At 37.8% G+C, this 20,507-nt stretch overlaps 1 protein-coding gene across 1 annotated transcript in view; it reads left to right on the top strand.

Moving 5' to 3' along the window:
- The window catches only part of PPHLN1 (periphilin 1), a 160,585-nt gene that overhangs the window by 59,569 nt on the left and 80,509 nt on the right, over positions 1-20,507 (top strand). The window contains exons 5-6 of the mRNA XM_007937927.2: positions 13,583-13,639; positions 16,550-16,629. Of these exons, the coding sequence (XP_007936118.1) occupies positions 13,583-13,639; positions 16,550-16,629 (137 nt within the window). The remainder of the gene's footprint in view (positions 1-13,582; positions 13,640-16,549; positions 16,630-20,507) is intronic.

Raw genomic sequence — 20,507 nt, 5'->3', positions numbered from 1 at the left:
AGCAGTGTATGATAGTCCCAATTTCTCCACAACCTTGCCAGCATTTGTTATTTTCTGTCTCATTGAACTTTGCTACTAGTGCTGGAGCAAGATGGTATCTCATTGTTTTGATTTGCATCTCTCTTATAGCTAATGATCGTGAGCATTTCTTCATATGTTTGTTGGCCACCTGAATGTCCTCCTTGTTGAAGTGTCTGTTCATGTCTTCTGCCCATTTTTTAATTGCATTGTTTGTCTTTTTGTTATTGAGGTGTTGGAGATTTCTATAAATTCTACAGATAAGTTCCTTGTCAGATATGTCCTTACCAAATATTTTTCCCAGTCTGTAGTTACTCTTTTGACTCTTTTGGAGAAGTCTTTGGAAGCACATAAAAATTTAATTTTTAGAAGGGCCCAATCATCTGGTTTATCTTCTTCTGATTGTGCATTTTGAGTTATGCTTGATAATCTATTTATGCCTATATTATGGCCCCTAACTTTGCCCCTAGGTTATCCTTGTAGAACTCTATGGTTTTAGGTTACCCATTTAAGTCTTTGATCCATCTGGAGTTCGTTTTTGTATATGGTGTGAGGTACAGATCTTGTTTGATTTTTCTGCAATTGGATCTCCAGTTTTGCCAGCACCATTTATTAAACAAACATTCTCTTTCTCATTAATGGATTTCGGCCCTTTGTCAAATATCGGCTGACCATAGGTCAATGGATCTATTTCTGGGTTGTCAATTCTATTCCATTGGTCTATGTGTCTGTCATTGCACCAATACCACATAATTTTGACTAGTATGGCTGTATATTAGGTGTTGAGATCTGGCAGTGTGAGACCACTTACTTTGTTCTTCTTCTTCAGATATTGCTTTGCTTATCCGTGATCTCTTTCTTTTCCATATAAAGTTAGTGAGTGGTTTTTCCATATCCTTAAAAAACGTAGATGGGATCTCAATAGGGATTTTATTGAATATATAGATTGCTTGATCTCAATAGGGATTTTATTGAATATATAGATTGCTTCGGGTAGAATTGACATTTTCACACTGTTCAATCTTTCTATTCACGAGCATGGGATGTTCTTCCATTTATGTAGATCTCTTATGGTTTCTTGAAGTAGTTTTTTACAGTTGTCTTTGTAGAGGTCTTTTGTGTCCCTGGTAAGATTTATTCCCAAGTATTTTATTTTTTTGGTAGCTATTGTAAATGGTATTGAGTTCCTTATTTCTTTTTCAGCAATCTCTTTGCTGGTGTAGAGGAATCCAACTGATTTTTGGATATTGATTTTATATCCTGCCACGATGCTAAATCTCTTAATTATTTCCAATAGATTTTTGACTGAGTCCTTTGAGTTTTCTAGGTAGGGGATCATATCATCAGCAAATAGGGATAGTTTGACTTCCTCCTTACCAATTTGGGTGCCTTTGATTTCCCTTTCTTGCCTTATGGCCCTAGCTAAGACTTCCAGTACAATGTTGAATAGAGGTGGTGATAGAGGGCATCCTTGTCTGGTTCCTGTTTGCATAGGGAATAGTTTCAGCCCCTCTCCATTGAGCATAATGTTGGCTGTTGGTTTTGCATAGATTCCCTTTATTATGTTGAAGAATGTCCTTTCTACTCCTATTTTGCTGAAAGTTTTGATGAGGAATTGGTGTTGGATTTTATCAAATGCCTTTTCTGCATCAATTGATATGATCATGTGGTTCTTCTCCTTTGATTTATTTATGTGGTGGATGACATTGATTGTTTTTCTAATGTTGAACCATCCTGCATACCTGATATGAACCCTGCTTGGTCATAATGAATGATTTTCTTGATATGTTGTTGGAGTCTATTGGCTAGGATTTTGTTGAATATTTTTGTATCTGTATTCATGAGAGATATTGGTCTGTAGTTTTCCTTTTGAGTGATGTCTTTGCCTGGTTTTGGTATCAAGGTTATGCTTGCTTCATAAAATGAGTTAGGAAGGATTCCATCCTTTTCTATGTTTTGGAATAGCTTCAGTAGGAATGGTGTCAGTTCTTCTCTGAATATTAGGTAGGATTCTCCAGTGAAGCCGTCTGGGCCAGGACTTTTTTTTGTTGGTAATTTTTTGATAACTTGCTCAATTTCCTCTTTTGTTATGAATCTGTTCAACTTTTCCACATCTGTTGGTGTTAGTTTAGGTAAGTGGTGTGTTTCTAGAAATATGTCCATCTTTTCTAGATTTTCAAATTTGTTGGAGTACAGTTCTTCATGGTATCCTGATATTGTCCTTTTTATTTCAGTTGGTTCTGTTGTGATGTCACCCATTTGGTTTCGTATTTGTGTTATTTGTATTCTCTCCCTCTTTTCCTTTGTTAAATTTGCCAGTGGTTTGTGAATTTTACTCATCTTTTCAAAAAACCAACTTCTCGTCTTGTTGATTATTTTCTATTTCCCTTCTATTTTCTGTTTCATTGATTTCTGCTTGAATCTTGATTATTTCCTTTCTTCTGGTGACTGTAGGCTTTTCTTGCTGTTCTTTTTCTAATTGTTGGAGATGTTGGTTTAAAGTATTGATTTTGGCTCTTTCTTCTTTTGGGATGTGTGCAGTAATTGCTGTAAATTGGCCTCTGATCACTGGTTTTGCTGTGTCTGAAAGATTTTGCTATGTTGTGTTTTCATTCTCGTTTTGATTCAAGGAATTTTTGAATTTCAATTTTCATTTCTTCTCTTACCCAGTCTTTCTTAAAAAGAGTTTTGTTCGGTTTTCATATGTTTACTCTTTTTCTGTTGGTCTTCCTATTGTTGATTTCTGATTTGATAGCATTATGATCTGAGAAGATGCTTTACAGTATTTCAACGTTTTTAAATTTATGAAGGCTTGCTTTCTGGCCTAACACATGATCTATCGTGGAAAATGTTCCATGTGTACTGTTAAAGAATGTATATTGTGTTGTTGTTGGGTAAAGTGCTCTGTAGATGTCTAGAAGGTCTAGTTGGTGGATTGTATGCTTTAGCTATTCTGCTTTTGCTCAGCGACTTGCTGAGTTTCTTTCCATTTGTTCCATCTTTCATTAAAAGTGGTGTATTAACGTCTGTCACTATGACTGTGGAGTCATCTGTTTTCAGCTCTTGTAAAGTCTGATTCATGCATTTTGGGATTCTTTCATTGGGTCCATAGATATTTGTTATCATTATTTCTTCATGTTCAATTGATCCTTTAATCATTATATAATGTCCTTCCTTGTCTCATATGGTGGTTTTTATCTTAGAATCATTTTGATCAGAAATTAATATTGCTACTCCTGCTCTTTTACGATTGCCATTTGCTTGATATATCTTTTTACAACCTTTAATTTTTAGTCTGTTTTTGTCTTCGTCTCTAGAGTGTATCTCTTGTAGACAGCATATTGATAGGTTTTGTTTTCTTATCCCGGCTGAAACTCTCCATCTCTTGAGTGGTGCATTTAATCCATTAGCATTCGGTGTAATTATTTACAAGTGTGAATAGGTTGCTTTCATTTTGTTATGTGTTTTTTCATGGTGTCCCTGGTTTCTTGGTTCCATATTATTTTCTGTGCTGAGCTCATTATGTTTATGAATCATATTATCATTTCCTTTGTTGCTGCTGGTTTAGTATTTGCTGAATATTTGTGCTTGTCCTCTTTTTTATTGTGATGTGAAGGTTTATCATTTTTCTTTCAGGTTACCCTGTGATTTATAGTTTCCTCCCCGTGATTAGAACAGTTCTTCTGTCTTGCAACTCTTTTGACTTCTTCACCCTTTACAAGTTCTGTAACTACACAGTACTTTTCCTTTCTGGTTTGCAGTTGTCCTCACTTGCCAATTAATGTCTCTGGTTCCCTTTTTACAATCTTGTAAGCTTATTTTACTTTGGATATGTCCACAGCTGTGGTTTTGGGTTATATCTTCTTGTGTATTAATGATTGGTTGTTATTTGGTTCTCTGTTCATAGGACTCCCTTTAGTATCTCTTGTAAGTTTTGTCTGGTTTTAACAAATTCCCTCAGTTTCTGTTTATCTGTATATCTCCTAATTTTACCTTCATATTTGAAGGATAATTTTGCCAGTTATGTAATTCTTGGTTCAAAAATTTTATCTTTCCTGGTTTTTTATATACCGTCCCATTGTCTTCTCGCTAGCATGGTTTCTGCTGAGAAATCAGAGCTTATTCTTATTGGTTATCCTTTGTAAATAAATTTTTATTTTTCCTGTGCTGCATTTAGTCTCTACTAAAGCCCAGTAACAAGCCAAAAGCTGTTTCTCAAAAGGAGAATAGTTATCTGCAGAGGATGGCAGGGCTTTGCTCCAAAACCCCAAGGGTCTGCGTTGCGATTCACCAATAGGTACCTGCCAAAGGCTCCAAACAGCATTTCTATGTACTACAGACACTTCAAGCACCATTGGATCAGCCAGATCATATGGACCAAGTGGCAGAATCGCTTGCACGGCAGCCTGAACCTGTTGCAGAGCCTTCTGTTGTTCTGAGCCACACTCAAAACTTAGCACCTTTCTGAGTCACTTGAGAAGTTGACCACAGCAACACACCCAAATGAGGGATATATTGCCTCCACAATCCAAAGAGGCCCACCAGACATTGGGTCTCCTTTTCAGTTGTGGGGGAAGCCAGATACAATAACTTATCCTTCAGTTTAGTAGGAGTACCTCGACATGCCCCACACCATTGGACGCCTAGAAATTTCACTGAGGTGGAAGGTGCCTTTCCCTTGTGTTAATTTCCCAACCTCTAGTACACATATGTCTCACCAGTCATCGATACTTCTTCTTAACTACGTCAAGTCAGCATAATGTCATCAATATAATGGACCAGTGTGATGTCTTGTGGAAGCAAAAGGCGATCGAGATCCCTATGGACTAAATTATGACATAGTGCTGGGGAGTTCATATACCTCTGAGGAAGTACTGTAAAAGTATACTGTTGGCCTTTCCAGCTGAAGGCAAACTGTTTCTGATGGTCTTTTGAAATTGGTATCGAGAAAAAGGCATTGGGCAGATCAGTAGCTGCATACCAAGTACCAGGAGATGTACTAATGTACTAATTTGCTCAAGCAATGAAACCACATCAGGAACAGCAGCTACAATTTTGGAGTCAACACCTGCTTAAGTTTACAATAATCTATTGTCATTGTCCAAGATCCGTTTGTTTTTTTGCATAGGCCAAATAGGTGAATTAAATGGTGATGTTGTGGGAATAACCACCCCTGCATCTTTCAAGTCCTTGTTGGTGGCAGTCATTTCTGCAACCCCTCTACGGATGCGGTACTGCTTTGGTTTACTATTTTTGTATTTACTTACAAAAAAAGTAAAGGCAGTTCTAATGGCTTCCACTTGGCTTTTCTACCATAATAGCCCTTACTGCACACGTCAGGGAGCCAATGTGGGAATTACGCCAATTGCTGAGTACATCTATTCCAATTATGCATTCTGGCGATTCAATTTTGGTTGCTTTTCACGTGACCTAGAATTCTTCTGTCTGTACAGATCAAGTAAGTATTTGGTAGGCTTGCCATGTTTTTCACTACTAGGACCATCATGAGCAAGTAGCCATTGCCATAATTCCACACGAGTCAGACTATTCTGATTAGTGTTCCAACTTTGCTGTCCGTTATGATGACCATGCCCACCTTGCCTTTGTCAATTAAGTGCTGCCATTTGGCCCCTACTACTGTGGGGTCCAATCAGCTCCATCATAATTAAATATATTAGTTCAATTAGGGCAGTTCCCACTGTCAAATCAGGTTTACATAAAATAGCAATCACAGCAGTCTTCAAGGATGCTGGAGCTCCCTTCAGAAATCTGTTCCTCACGGTACTGGGGTACTGGTGAAAGGTGTGTATTCTCTCCATTTCTGGCTCTAGGAGTCTAATCTGATAAATCCATTCTAACAGGTCAATTTCCCTAAGCCTCTGGATACCTTCTTCTACATTATACTGAGGCAGGTCTGGTACTTCAACCTGACTTAAGGTAGGCCAACCAAATAAACTATTAGATCCTTTCCTAACCTCTTGAGCTGAGACATTGAATGAAGAATCCATACTTAGTGGGCCTATATCAATAAACTCAGAGTTATCCAATCTTACATTCCTTGCACCGTTATCCCACACCCTCAGTAACCATTTCCATACATATTCTCCAGGTTTCTGTCTGTACATGTTAACAAAATCAAGTAGGTCTTTCCGGGTGGAGCGTACCACCTCCTCAGTCACACTTTCTATTTCACCTTTTGGGGCTCTCTTGGACTTAACTTTAGTTATTGGTCTAGCAGCAACAATGGGTGGTTGAGGCAGTTCCTGAGAGCATTTAGGAATGTCTTCCATGGCCTCTGCCTCAGCCAGTGACCCAGCACAACTGGTTTGGCTAGTCCGATCAAACTGAGGGGGAGGAGACAATGGTTTTACAGTAATCCATTCAGATAGGAGGCATTAAACAGAATTGGCATGCTTCATATCCTGATCTTCCTGATTATCTGTCCATATGTCCCCATTCCAGGTTTCAGGATCCCATTTTTTTTTCCAATCAATGCCATCACTTTAACCTCAGACCCAGTTCTGGATTGGCAATTTAATTGGTGTTGTAATTCAGCCATCCTTACAATAAGACTCTGGGTTTGGTGTTCAGTAGTATCAGCTCTGTTATTAGAAGATATGAGGCTTTCTTTCAGAGCACAACTGGAAGCACTTAGGTCTTTTATGTGGTGCTTAAGCCGAGACTCAGCAGCTCTGAGCTCATTTTTCTCTTTCTCTACTTTTTCCAGTGTAAGTAGGATCAACCAACCAGCTTCCTTATACTCCTCAATCTGATAAAATTGCAGAAAAGTATCAAATATCTGATCACCCAGAACATCACTTTTCACGAGTACTTGATCTGTTGGTGCTATTTCGCGTATTAATTTTGCCACCTCACTCCACAGATTGGCAGGGCACTCTTTAGTAACAGACGCAGGGTCGCTGGTGTCTCTAAGATTAATCAAACTGGAGAACAGATTTAGGAAGCCCATCCTTATGATTTTGTCTCTCTTGAACCACTCCCGGTACCAAATGTGTTAGACTGGGTTCTCTAGAGAAACAAAAAACTAGCAAATCTGATATATATGGGGGGGGGGGTGGAGAGGGGGAGAGAGAAAGAGAAATTTATCTTAGGAAAATGGCTCACACATGTATAGAAGCTGGCAAGTCCAAAGTTCCTGGATCAAACGTCAAGCTGGTGGCTTTTCCTGGCTCCCGCAACCGCAGGGGCCGAGGATCTCAAGGCTGGCAGGCAGTACACCAGCTGTTGACTTAAACGAATGATGAATCCAAGGTCTCCAGGCTGAACGGTGGACTGCTCACTCACGGACAGTTGTAGACAGCACAGCAGAATCCTGATCCACAGAAGAATGTCTCCTCTCCCAGGATGTCCACAGATATACTTGGAAGCAGGCTACATCCCTAGGGAAACTCTCCTTCATCAGATTGGCCACTCAGAATACAGTCATCCGATCCCATCGTGGGAATAACCACACAGAACTGGGGTCCAGCCAAGTTGACACACAGCGCCAACTATCACAGATGGTATCCCACATGAACCTTAGGCTTTCTTCATTTTATTTTGATCTTTTTGCTGATTGATCCCTTTCCAAAGAAGTATTCAGGTATTTGTCTTCAATCTCATTGTTTCTGTCTTCCTTCCATTGCATCAGTTCTACTCCTTTCCCTTTCCAGTGTTTTATCTATTTCTGACAGTTTGGTATTAATGTTCTCAATTTCTATCTGTATATTTAGAATCATTTCTAATTTTTCATTTATTTTGTCATTTTGTTCTTGTATTTTCTTCCAAAATTCTTCTAGGGTTTTTTTCTGTGTTTTCTTTGGTCTGGCTCTCAATCCTTTGAAGATGCCTAAATATAATTCTTTTGAATTCCTTATCAGAGAGTTCCAATGCTGTTGCTTCTTTAGGGATGTGTTCTGGGGAGAATATGGTTTTACAATTGAAAAAACCAAACTCACTACCATTGAGTTGGATCTGACCCATAGAGACCCCTCCTTGGGTTTCCAAGGCGGTATCAGTACAGAAATAGATTTTCCAAAGTTCCTTCCAAGGAGTGGCTGGTGGATTTGAACCGCCAGCCTTCTGGTTATCAGTCAAATGCCTTAGGCTCTGTGCCAAGGGTTTTACATTTATCAGTAACTTATACTGTGTTAGTGATAATATGTTCATTTGTTTTTTTAATGTAAACTAAAATTTTGACAAAGATTGTAAATGTTTTCAAAAATTGAAGTTAGTAATTTTCTTATTCTCTACACTCTTGTTTTTGTCATTCTTTCAGTTTTTTTGCTTTTTTTCATACTTTTCAAAGTCATTTTAGTTACTTTAATGATCCCTAGTGGTACTTCTGTAGTGATACTGCCTCGGAAACCTAAGGAGGGGCTGCTGTTAGTCGTGTCCGACTGGTTGGCACATAACAACAACAGTGGTTTGGCCATGTTGTTTGAGGACTGTTTCTTCACAGTTCTTACCTGCTTATAATATATTTATTTTCTTCTTATTTAAAAGCTACAGAGTGATTTTACTGTTATTTCATCTCAGGTACATATTTCCCGTTTTGTCTTTACATGCATACACACATTTAATTAAATTTCTTCCTTTTGGGTTAATCCTGTGGAACTTTGTAAGATTAATTATCTTTCTAAATCACACTGTTCTTTTCATCCATTGTTTCACTTACATGAATGTTCTGACTATAACTTTGTTGTGTCAAGCTAGTCATTGCTGGCACTACAGTATTACTGATAATTCCTTTTTGTGTATTGTTGCTGTTGCCGTTAGGTTGATTCCTACTTATGGAGACTCCATGTGTGATCCATAGGGTTTTCATGGCTGTGACCTTTTGGAAGCAGAGCTCTAGGCCTGTCTTCCGTAGGTCCCACTTGGTTTGTTTGAACCACCAAATTTTCTGTTGGCAGCCAGCCATTTAACCATGGTATCACCAGAGAGTCAGCAGGTTGCCCTAGTTAACATCATTTCCTTCCCATCACAGATATTTTATGCTCCCCCGGCCAATTAATCCCATTGTTTTCCTATTTTATGTTTTTGTCTTTTACCTTTTTTAATGACAAATGTGGGGAAGATTTTGAGTTACATTAATTAGAATAAAAATAAACTTCAGGGTGTATGTAACAACACAATTTGTAACTTGAAAAGTGTTTATCATAATATACAAAAGGAAGTAAATGAATTTAACTAGGACAACCTATATCTGAATGACTGGATGGCAGCTAGGGACAAGGCTAGTGATGTTGAAAGGGACATCACATTTCACTGAATTCAGTTTCCTGCCTACTCCCGTTCTCTTAAATTATTTCCTCTTCTTAAATTACTGTATCACAATCCAGTCCTTTCTTTCACCTTTTATAGCTTATTCTTTACAAAAAAATTAAAATCTTTTTCTGTGACATCTACTTGATACTGGTTATTTGTCTTAGAGCTGTACATACAAATATATTTCTTCCTTTTATGTTGTAGCTTTTTATGTAGTTAGGGAAAAAAAATACCAAACTCATTGCCATCGAGTCAATTCTGACTCATAGCGACCCCTTGTTGGGTTTTTGAGGTGGTATCTTTACGGAAGTAGATTGCCCAACCTTCCTTCCAAGTGGCTGGTGGATTTGAAGTGCCAGATTCTGGTTAGCAGTCAAATGCTTTATGCAGTACTGTCATATCCATCATGATTCTTTTCCAGGTTTGAATATTTCTATTTCCTTCAGCTGTTCCTTTTATTTAGTCTACTTTCTAGAACTTTTGCTTTCCTAAATTTCCTTCTGATCCACTTAAGTCATGATGCCAAAAGTTAACTTTTATTATGGTAACCACATTGCATTACTGGCCTTTATTGAGATTGTAGGCAACTGAAACCTAAGCCATTTACATGTATGTATGTATGTTTGTATGTTTGTGTGTGCATGTGTATGTGTTCATATATATAGTTGTTATGTGCTGTGGAGTCAGCCCTGACTCATAGCAACCCCTCCTTGGGTTTCTGAGGCGGTATCACTACGAAAGTAGGTTGCCTAACCTTCCTTCTGAGGAGTGGCTCGTGGGTGTGAACCGCCGGTCTTCTGGTTAGCAGTCAAGTGCCTTAGGTACTATGCTACCAGAGCTCCTGTGTTCATATATATATTACAATATTTGTATTTATTTATCTATCTATTTATTTATTTCAGCCACAATTGTTTATGTGTAGTTCATGATTTTTTTCTTTTAAATCTAGGAATTCTAAATTTCATCTAAATAACTTTGATTTTCAATTCTGTTCTGTTAGACACCTTACAGTTTCATTTAGTGATCCTATATATTAGCAGTGGGAACTCTTGTCACCTAGTGCCTAAGGCATTTGACTGCTAACCAGAAGGCTGGTGGTTCAAACCCACCAGCCACTCCTTAGAAGGAAGACTGGCAATCTACTTCCTTAGAGATACTGCTTTGGAAACCCAAGAAAGGGTCACTATACCTTGGAATTGACTTGATGACAGTGATTTTAGCTTTTTTTTTTTTTTTTTTTAAATATGTTAGCAGCAGATAAAAACATCTTGGTTGTATCTGCAAATTAAGTATACCTTTTGTCGTTTGTATTAATCATTAATAATTATGTTGATTAGCATAAGGTCAAAAAGTAAAATCTCTAAAGACCTCTATGTTAACCTCAATCATTTATCAACATTGTTTTGTGTTATTCAACTATCATTTCCACTTTAGGTTCTCATTTAAGACTTTGTCAGGTGCTTTCTTGAAATTCTTGTCACAAAACATTCCTCTATCAAAGCAGTGATAGATAAATTGCCTTGCTTTGGTTTTGTAAATCCATTGTGGCTCATAGGGATGACTATCCACGTACTTAAACTTTTCTTTGTTAATTCATTTTAAGCATTTGCTAGGGATTAATATTTACTAGGAATGCTCTTGTATTAATTAGGTTGTATACCTTTTTGGTTGAATTTTTAAGATATCAGTGCTGTGGAAGATTTGTATGTTTATTGCTTTTACTGATGTATCTTTGTTTTTCAGTAGCTCTGACTTTGGGCTCTGGAACTCTGGTGGTGTGGTGCCTAAGGCCTTTGACTGCTAACCAGAAGGTTGGTGGTTCAAACCCACCAGCAACTCCTCAGGAAGGAAGGTTGGGCAGTCTACTTCCCATAGTGATACTGCCATGGAAACCCACAGAGAGGTCGCTATGAGATAGAGCGAACTTGACGGCAGTGCATTTGACTTTGGGCTCAGGCTCCCCTTATTTTCTTGATACAGTTGCTTTTAAAATTAGAGGATATTTTAAAAGAAGATATTTACTTACCAGTACTCAATTATTTTTAAATACACATCTTTTAATATAATGAAAATGTATAAGAATTAAAAATACTATTTTGAGAAGAATATATTTGGAAATAGAGTCAGTTATTGAACTTTAGTATAGTGGGGAAAAAGACATGTCCTAAAACCTGTTAGCTCTGAATTTTTGATGTCCATATAGACTTTTGGATTATAGATAAAATTCCAGTAAAGTTTTAATGTTTGATTACACCTTTAGAGAAAAAGTGCTTCCATGCATGTTTAAAGTGGTAATGGGACCATGGATAATAAGGCTTTGTCATTGCGTATTACACAATAGGAGTAGAGGATAAAATCATTCTCTTAGCAGTTGACTGTTAACAGAATTTTTTTGATCTGAAAGTCACGATATGTGTGTTCAGTACTCCTACAATCTTCTTTCAACAAAAATATATTGAACATAAATGATTTGTCAAGCACTACAAATCCAGTCTGCCCTCTGAGTTTATAGTCTAGTGAAATCGACAGAGAAGTTTCCATAGGAATAAACATTTAAAATGACACCTGAAGGATGAATGGAAGTTGCTGGAAGAATGCTAGTAGAGAAGAATTACTGGGATGAGCTTTATCACGTGAAGTTCCTGAAATATATTGTAATATTTTTATGGATGGGCCATTAACTGATCCTTGCTATTAACGTGTTGTTGCATTAGATTCTGTAATCTATTTTGTTTGAGGAGCTGTTGTTTACTCATAAGAGAGCTTTGGCTATGAGTTCCTCAAGTGAATACCAAAAGTACAGCTATAACTTTTCTATCACCTGAATGATTGAGGTTCTAAAATAGTAATTGATGAATTATTTCCATATGTGTAAGAAGTCCCTGCATGGTGCAAACAGGTGCTTGATTACTAGCTGAGAGGTTGGTGGTTTGAACCCACCTAGAGGCACCTCAGAAGACAGGCCTGATGATCTTCTTCTGAAAGAGCATAGCCTTAATAACCCTGTGGAGCAGTTCTACTCTGCACACATGGGTTTGCTATGTGTTGAAATTGACTCGATAGTAACCACCACCACCAACAAGGTGTGTAGGCGGTAGAATGATGGCATTCATATTCCTGTTCTAGGACTTACATGTTCTGGTCAGTGGGACATATTCTTAATGTGTGCAGATGTCATAATTTTTTATTAATATTTTATTAAGAGAGCCCATATGGTTTCAGCTGATGTATTAAGAGAGAATTCTATTCAGAAGTGCTCTTTCAGGTGTTCAGTCAGTAAGCCTTTACTTGAACCTTTTTCTCTGACCTCCTAAAGGTGATTATCTTGGAGAAGTGGCAGTGATGCAAAGCTTTCTCTATCCCTCTACCTGTTTTTTTTTTCCTGTAACTTATGTATTTATTTTTGATATCTTCAACATAGGAACATTTTTATTGTCCTCCCCCTCTTGCCTTCCCCCAGCCCCCAAGTTTTCTGTTTCATACCTTCTTGAATAGATCCATAGACCTCTGGAAAATCACATTCTTTCTAACCAAGAACCCTAAATTTCATGACCCAGAAAGCATATCATTTTCTCGGTAGCTGTGTAGCAAGCTCTTCATTTGTTCCTACCTTAAATTTCTTTTTCAGAGCCTCAACTGTCAGAGGATAGATTAATGTTCTACCTGTGCTGTGGAGTATATTTATTTACCTGTTTTATAGGTATCATGTCAGGCACTATATTGAGAATTTAATAGTTTGTAAGACGTGGCCCCTAACTTTATCATCTCTAATGAAGAAGGCTACTTGCAGATAGCTGTTGTTAGCCCAGGGAACTGACAGACCTTGAAAACATTCCCAGTGTACTTTCTGATTTCTCATGTAGGTTCATCTTTCATTCATTGAGTTTTTGTGTCATCCTTTATTAGTTCTTTGAACGTTGACTTCATGGAGATTAGACTAGGTGTTTACAAAGATGACTAAGACATGATCCCTGTCTTCAACTTTCAGTGTCTTCTCTTACCGTGATCTTTTCCTCATTTCTTCTGCCCATGCTGTACTTGGTAGCCTCATCTTAACACTTCAGTTGTTGTTGGACCCAGTTAGCTTCTGGCCTTAAACAGATTTTCTCTTGTTATTTATTCCTTTTCATTGGTGGTTGCTCAACTTGAAGGCAGAGTAGGAAAAAATTTAGGGTCACCAGCAAATGCTTAGAAGTCCCTATTATTGTCATCATTCCTACTTCTGGATTTTTCTCTTGTTCCTCCTGAGCACAGAGGTGCTGGTGTTAACTCCTCCCTGCCCACCTTTCCCTAGAGCCCGTGTGTGCTGGTGCCTCCTACAAACGGCAGAATGAAGGAAAGCCAGAAAGAGGTGAGTTTTGAGCTAGACTCTGATTTGGGATTTTGAAGGCATGGGGGGCTTGGATTGATATAACTGTTCCATCAACAGCTGTCAGAACAAGAATTGAACAGTAGTAGACCTAAGCAGTAATACTTGAGGGGGAGGTATGGGTTTGCTGACTGGGCTAGCCATTTGTGGTCAGAAATAAGCCACCTCACAGGAGGTAGAGATCTGTAAACAGGCCATTGGCCCTGACAACAGTAAGATCAGAGGATTTGTATTTATTGCTTCTGTGGTCTTTCTGCTGCCATCTGTATCATCCTTTTTCTTTGTCCTTTGCTTCTTGCCTATCCCTCTTCCCCATGCAACAGGTATGTATGAATATATATGGATATGTGATAAACTTCCTGCCCTGACCTACCCTTCAATGTTCCTTTGCTTCTGCACATTGAGAATGGTTAAAATCTGCTTAAATTAGCCCTTAAGCAGCTAAAATCAGAAAATGTCCAAAGACTACACTAGCGGGAGATTAGCAGCTGCTTCTGAAGGTTCTCCCCTGCCCTTAATGTGCTAGCTTATATGTACCAGAATTGAGCCTGCTATTATGCCTATAATTAGCATAGTGTGCTGTGCTATAGGCCCAGCTTCTCATCTTCTTTTAGGGGATTATTTATCTGAATAGGATGGGGAAGTCATTGCATCCTAAAGGTAGAAGAATAAGATTCATTTTTTCACCTATGTTTTGAGTCTTGTCTTCAAGGACTTCATCAGTTAGGTAGGTCCAGGGTATTCAGAAATGAATAAACGATGGTGCTTGTTTTTCTGTAGAAGCTTTTGGTATAGTGGTGTAGACTAACACTGTCACAGTATGATGTAGAATTTGCCAAGTGCAATGTTAATATAGTAGAAAATAACAAAATAAACCATATTTTTAGTCATTTGGGGATGTAACAATGCCTTATATCATTTTTCTTGATTCTTAAAGTCTTCAAGAACTTTTACACTTGCTTAGTTTAAAAGTCTCTTATGCTACCTCAAGTTAAAGGATTCTAGAGTTAATGGTTTTTTTTTTCAGACTGTGGGAGCTTCAGAGTTAGAATACTTAGCCTGGAGCAGGAGTACTCAACCTTAACATTATTGATATTTGAGGTCAGATAATTCTTTGCAGGGGGCTATCCCGTGCATTATAGGATGTTTGTGAGTATCTTTGGCCTCTGTTCATTATGTGCCAGGGGCCTAAACCAAGTCATGGTGTTTTCAATTGCTTTGTATGCATGTGAAAGCTGGACAGTGAATAAGGAAGGCCAAAGAAGAATTGATGCATTTTAATTGTGGTGTTGGTGAAGAATTCTGAAAATATCATGGACTGCCAGAAGAACAATCATATCTGTCATGAGGAAGTACAACAGAAATGCTCCTTAGAAGTGAGAATGGCCAGTCTTTGTCTCACGCACTTTGTTCATGTTGTCAGAAGGAACAGTCCGTGGAGAATGATAATCACGCTTGGTTGAGGGTCAGTGAAAAAGGGGAAGACCCTCAACAAGATGGACTGAAACAGTGGTTGCAACGATGGGCTGAAGCATAGCAAGGATTATGAGGATGGCACAGGATCATGCAGTGTTTCATTCTGTTGTATGTAGAGTCACTGTGGGTGGGAGAGCCAACTCAATGGCATCTAACAACAACAGCAACAACAGCAGTGGCACTCTACTCGTTGTGATCATCAAAGGTGCTTTCACATATTGCCCGTTGTCCTGGGAGATATGGGTGAAAGAGAGGAGGCTGCAGAACTGTCCCTGTTGAAAACCATTTTTTCTTGAGAAAATCTTTCAGGATTTTTAAGAGATTAGAAAGAGATGTTATTCAGCTACCCTAGGTGGTTACTGTTGGGCCTCCAGGCTTTTATTTTGCAAGGATCTTGGCTATAGCAGGAAAGCACTTAATTGTGGTTTTTGACAGATGAAGACTTTGCCTAAATTTCAGCATTGTTTTGTCTCAGCTTTTGCTCTTGACTGGTTTCCTGGCCTTAACCCATTGTGCAGCCTTGACTGACTTCTTTGTGACTCTTAATTTGGTGCTACTTTCTCCTCTGTTGTTAATTTTTGTGAGTTCTTTAGCAGTTAAGAGTAGAGGATTTATGTTATACCTTGACACATATTGACAATTAAATGTTGTTCTATCAGTAACAACTCACTCTTACTTATTTTTAAAATATTATTTAATTTTTTGTTGTTTAACCTGCTAAAGTTTAGATGTATTTTTCAATTTAAGTATTTTTCTATAAGTAATACATGTAACAGCAACACTTTGTGGATATCTGAAATGACTAAAGATGAAGATCACTGACTTTATTTTACACCAATTTATATTTTTATTCATTTAATCAGTATTTGAATACTCATTTAGTATCAGGCACTGGATTAGTGCTTTGAATGATGACTTTGTAATTTTTATTTTAAAAACTATCCCGATATTTCAGGAATACCTGCTAAATTTACTATATGGTTCTCTCCTTGAAGCTAGTCCTTATTAGCTAGTTCTTTCTGGTGGTAGTTATCTGTATAGTACTACCCTTGGATTTTTACTGTAGTTACTAAAATTTGGCTTTTAAGAACTTGGGAGAGGAGGTATGGATGATTTTGAAATGTGTGTTTTGTCTTTCGTGGGATCTCCTCTGTGACTTCATGTTTGCTAACTGGTATTGGTATGGCCTAGACTGCCATAGGTGATGCCCTTTGGCATGGGTTATTTCTGAATTTTGATGGTACCCAGCACCTGAGGGGAAGAAGTAGTTTTAGATATTAACAAATTTAATTTAAAAATGTAGTGGAAATTTCAGCAGTAAAATAAGTCTATAAGTCCCTCATTGATTCACTTACAGAATCAATCTAATTAAAAACAAATGAGCTAGAAAATTATACTTTGTATTTTCTTACATAGGTAAAGAGAGACCTGTCCAGCCTTTGAAAACTTCAAGAGATACTTCCCCCTCAAGTTCTTCAGCAGTTCCTTCATCAAAGGTTTGTTGTACTTTTAAAATCAGTGTAAGGAGAATTACTTTGTATGCTTTTATTCTTTACTGTTATGCCTAATGGGGATAATTTGCTTCATTTAAAAACTTGAATTTTAAGTAATCACAACTTGTAAGTAGTGAACAAAGTAAATGAGCAGTTTTCTTACAGAATTTTTTCCACAGGCTGTGCTGAAGTTGGTGTCTACTGCTAACCTTGTTCATCTGTAACATAATCAGGTGGGAATGCATATTCACATGGAACACATTTGATAGACTATGTTTTTATTTTGGAAGGTGGTGGTAATAGGCAGAGACCTAACTTTTTTTTTTTTTTTTTAATTTTTATTGTGATTTGGGTGAAAGTTTACAGAGCAAATCCATTTTCCTTATAGTCGCTCACATACGTTCTTGTCTCATGACATTGACTATAGTTTACCACATTGCAACAGCTCCCTTTCCACTTCCTCCCCGTAGTTATCTCTTCCCTGTATCCTTCCCATGCATTTTTGCTGCCTGAGCTGTCTCCCTGTGCATACATAGCCCTTCTGTTTTCCCATGATTGTTCTCTCCAGGAAGTGTATCTACTTAATGTAAATGTTCAGCTCATATACCTGTCTTTTATTTGGCTAGAAGCCACAGGAGTGGGTTCAGTTCCAGACCTGAAGGGCAGCTAGGGGCCATAGTCTCAGTGGTTCTGTCAGGCTCTATCAGACCAGTAAACCTGGTCCTTTTTTTTTCTTTTTTTTTTTTTTTAATGATTTTGAGTTTTCTCCCACATTGTTCTCCCATTCTATCCAGGATCTACTACAGAGATCCCCCTCTGAGTGGTTGACAGTGGTAGCTGGGTACTCTCTAATTCTTTGGGTCTCATAGTCATATAGGCTGCGATCGCATGGTATACCAGTCACTTGGACTAATTGTTTCAATGTGTCTTTGATTTTCTTCATTCTTCTTTGCTCTGGAAGAGGAGAGACCCATCGTTACATCTAGAGGCTGCTTGGAAGCTTTTAAGATCTCAGTTGCTACTTACCAAAGTAGGATGTGGAACATTGTTTTTGTGTAGTATGTTATGCCAATTGAATTTGATGTCCCCTGAGACTGTGGTCCTGAGCCCACAGGTGCAACTACTTGCTCCCTCTGGATAGCTGGCTGTGTCCAAGAAGTAACTACAACTTTGTCCCTTGTCAGCTCTACTATACCTGGGAATTCTTACAGAACATACAAATACACTTGTAGAAACATTGTTTGCCAACCCTATACATGGTCTTTGGCACACTCCCTCCTCCATGGACATACCTAATAGTTCAGCCTGCCCACCCATCTATCCACCCGTATATCCTTTGTTGTCTATACCTCACATGCACCTCTCTCTATCTTCCTTCACCTCACTGCCACCATGTCGATCACTCATATTTGGTACATTGCCCTTCTCTTCACCCAAATCAATACTTGACTCTACCTATCTAACAGTGACCTAACATTTCTTTAGTAATTTCGTAGCGCTAGATACTATAAGTATATATGGTCTTCTCTTATTAATTCATACAGAAATAGGATGAGATGATATAATTACCTATATATCTCCATTGTAATGAAGAGTAAATAAAGGCTAAGAAGTTAAATAGTTTTCTCAAGGACATAGCTACTCTTACACAATATCATTCTTACCTTCCTGGTGCCCCAAAACTGTTGAAAAGATGCCCCGTGCTTCTAGTGCTCAAAAATTAAAAATTTAAGGTGTTTGCTTCCATATATTCTCTGTAGTTAGATGTTCACTTCATTGATCTCATGCCTTTTCTCTTTGCCATAACTTTTGTTACTTTTTTCTTCACCTTTTTTTTTGTTTCTGTCTTTCTGGCAAAAGTAGATATCACTTGGCTGTGTTTGCTGAGTGTTAGAAGGAAGCTGCTGCTTTGCCTCAAAGGAAACAGAGAGAAAGATTTCTTAGTGACTCTTTGTATTTTTGGAACTTTCCTAGAAGTCTGAGGGTTCTAGAATGCTGAGCTTTGAATACCAAAGATTCATTGGAGTTTTGTCTCTGTCTTACCATAAAAAGGGTGCTTTGCTCACCTGAAATACTGGCTTGCTTTTCTTGTCAGGTAGTAAATAAGAGTAAATAATAACTACTCATTTATGTTACTATGAAAATTTAAATTTGCATATATAAAACACTCATTTCCCTTGAAATATAATGAAATGTAGATGTAAGTTACAACATAGGACTTCGTGCTACATATGGAAATATATTTAGTGTGAAACAGCCTTAATGGATTTCAGATATTTTTGTCTGACAGGTGCACAAAGATCTTTACATTTTTGTACTGAAACCCTAGTCTTAAAATGGAATCAGGATATTAGATCTCTAATAATTTTACATATTGAAAAAGTTAGGCCCCTCTCTTCTTTATCAAGGGTCACATTGTAGCTGCAGGGGATTTATTGACCTAGATTTCTTGATTTGGTAAAGTTTTTCTCCTAACTATTATTGCAGCTCACATGTAGGAATAATTTTTGAGTTTATTTCCTGCTGTTAGAAGTTAGTTTCAAATGGTATAGTTTTTTTAAGTATACAGAATTTTATGGCAAATAAGTACATTTAATCATAGAAGGTTTTTGTTTCCTTCTTGCCTGCATACAACTTGATTTTTCTTTTTATTTTGCTCTATAATATTGCCTTCAAAAAAGGACTATAAATTATTTCCTTGGATGTATTTGCATGTTTGTGTGTATACTTGTTTTTGTTTTCTTCTTTCCTTTTTTTAAAAAAATTATAATAATAATTTCAATATTTTTAAAATAACTTTCCATATGAGCAGGTTTTTGAGGTGTGCTATATAGGCTTGGGAGCTCTGGTAGCATAGTGGCTAAGGCACTTGACTGCTAACCAGAAGGCTGGTGGTTCAAACCCACCAGCCACTCCTCGGAAGGAAGATGGGGCAATCTACTTCCATAGTGATACTGCCTTGGAAACCCAAGGAGGGGCCGCTATGAGTTGGATCTGACTCGATGGCACATAACAACAACAACAACAACAATATAGGCTTATGCAGTGGCTATGGTTACACTCCATGTGGACATATCATAAGATCATCCAGTAAATATTATGATGATCAGTAGTTTGGTGAATTACATAACCCACCAAATTATTTAAATAATTAAATAATTCACATAATTGGTGGAGAGGGAGGATAAGAGCCCTTTCCAGAAGACCTAGTTTTATGTTCCAGTTCAGCATTTACTAGTTAATTAAGGTATGTCACTGTCTTTTTGACATATGTAAGTTGTTGTTGTTAGGTGCCATTAAGTCATCTCTGATGCATAGCGACCTTATGTACAACAGAATGAAACACTGCCCGGTTCTATGCCAGCTTCACTATGCTAGCTATACTTGAGCCCATCATTGCAGCCACTGTGTCAGTTCTACCTTGTTGAGGGCCTTCCCCTTTTTTGTTGACCCTCCACTTTACCAAGCATAATATCCTTCTCCAGAGAATAGTTCCTTCTGACAACATGACAAAAGTAGGTGAGACAAAGCCTGGCCATTCTCGCTTCCAAGGAACATTCTGGCTGCACTTTTTCTAGTACAGATTTGTTCATTCTTTTAGCAGTCTGTGGGACTTTCAGTATTCTTCACCAACACCACAACTCAAAAGCATCAATTTTTCTTTGGTCTTCCTTATTCATTATCACCTCTCACATGCATATGAGGCGATTGAAAATGCCGTGGCTTAGGTTAGGCACATCTTAGTCTTCAAGGAGATATCTTTAGTCTTCATCACTTGAAAGCAATCTTTTGCAGCAGATTGGCCCAATGCAGTACATCGTCTGATGTCTTGACTGCTGCTTCCATTGGTGTTGATTGTAGAACCAAATAATATGAAGTCT

The sequence above is a fragment of the Orycteropus afer genome, unplaced genomic scaffold (assembly GCF_000298275.1).
Source record: "Orycteropus afer afer isolate SDZICR_OR568_19922 unplaced genomic scaffold, OryAfe1.0 scaffold00045, whole genome shotgun sequence".
NCBI classification, from domain to species: domain Eukaryota; kingdom Metazoa; phylum Chordata; class Mammalia; order Tubulidentata; family Orycteropodidae; genus Orycteropus; species Orycteropus afer.
Note: the sequence above shows the minus strand (reverse complement) of the source record. Positions and strands in the feature narration are given on the sequence as shown.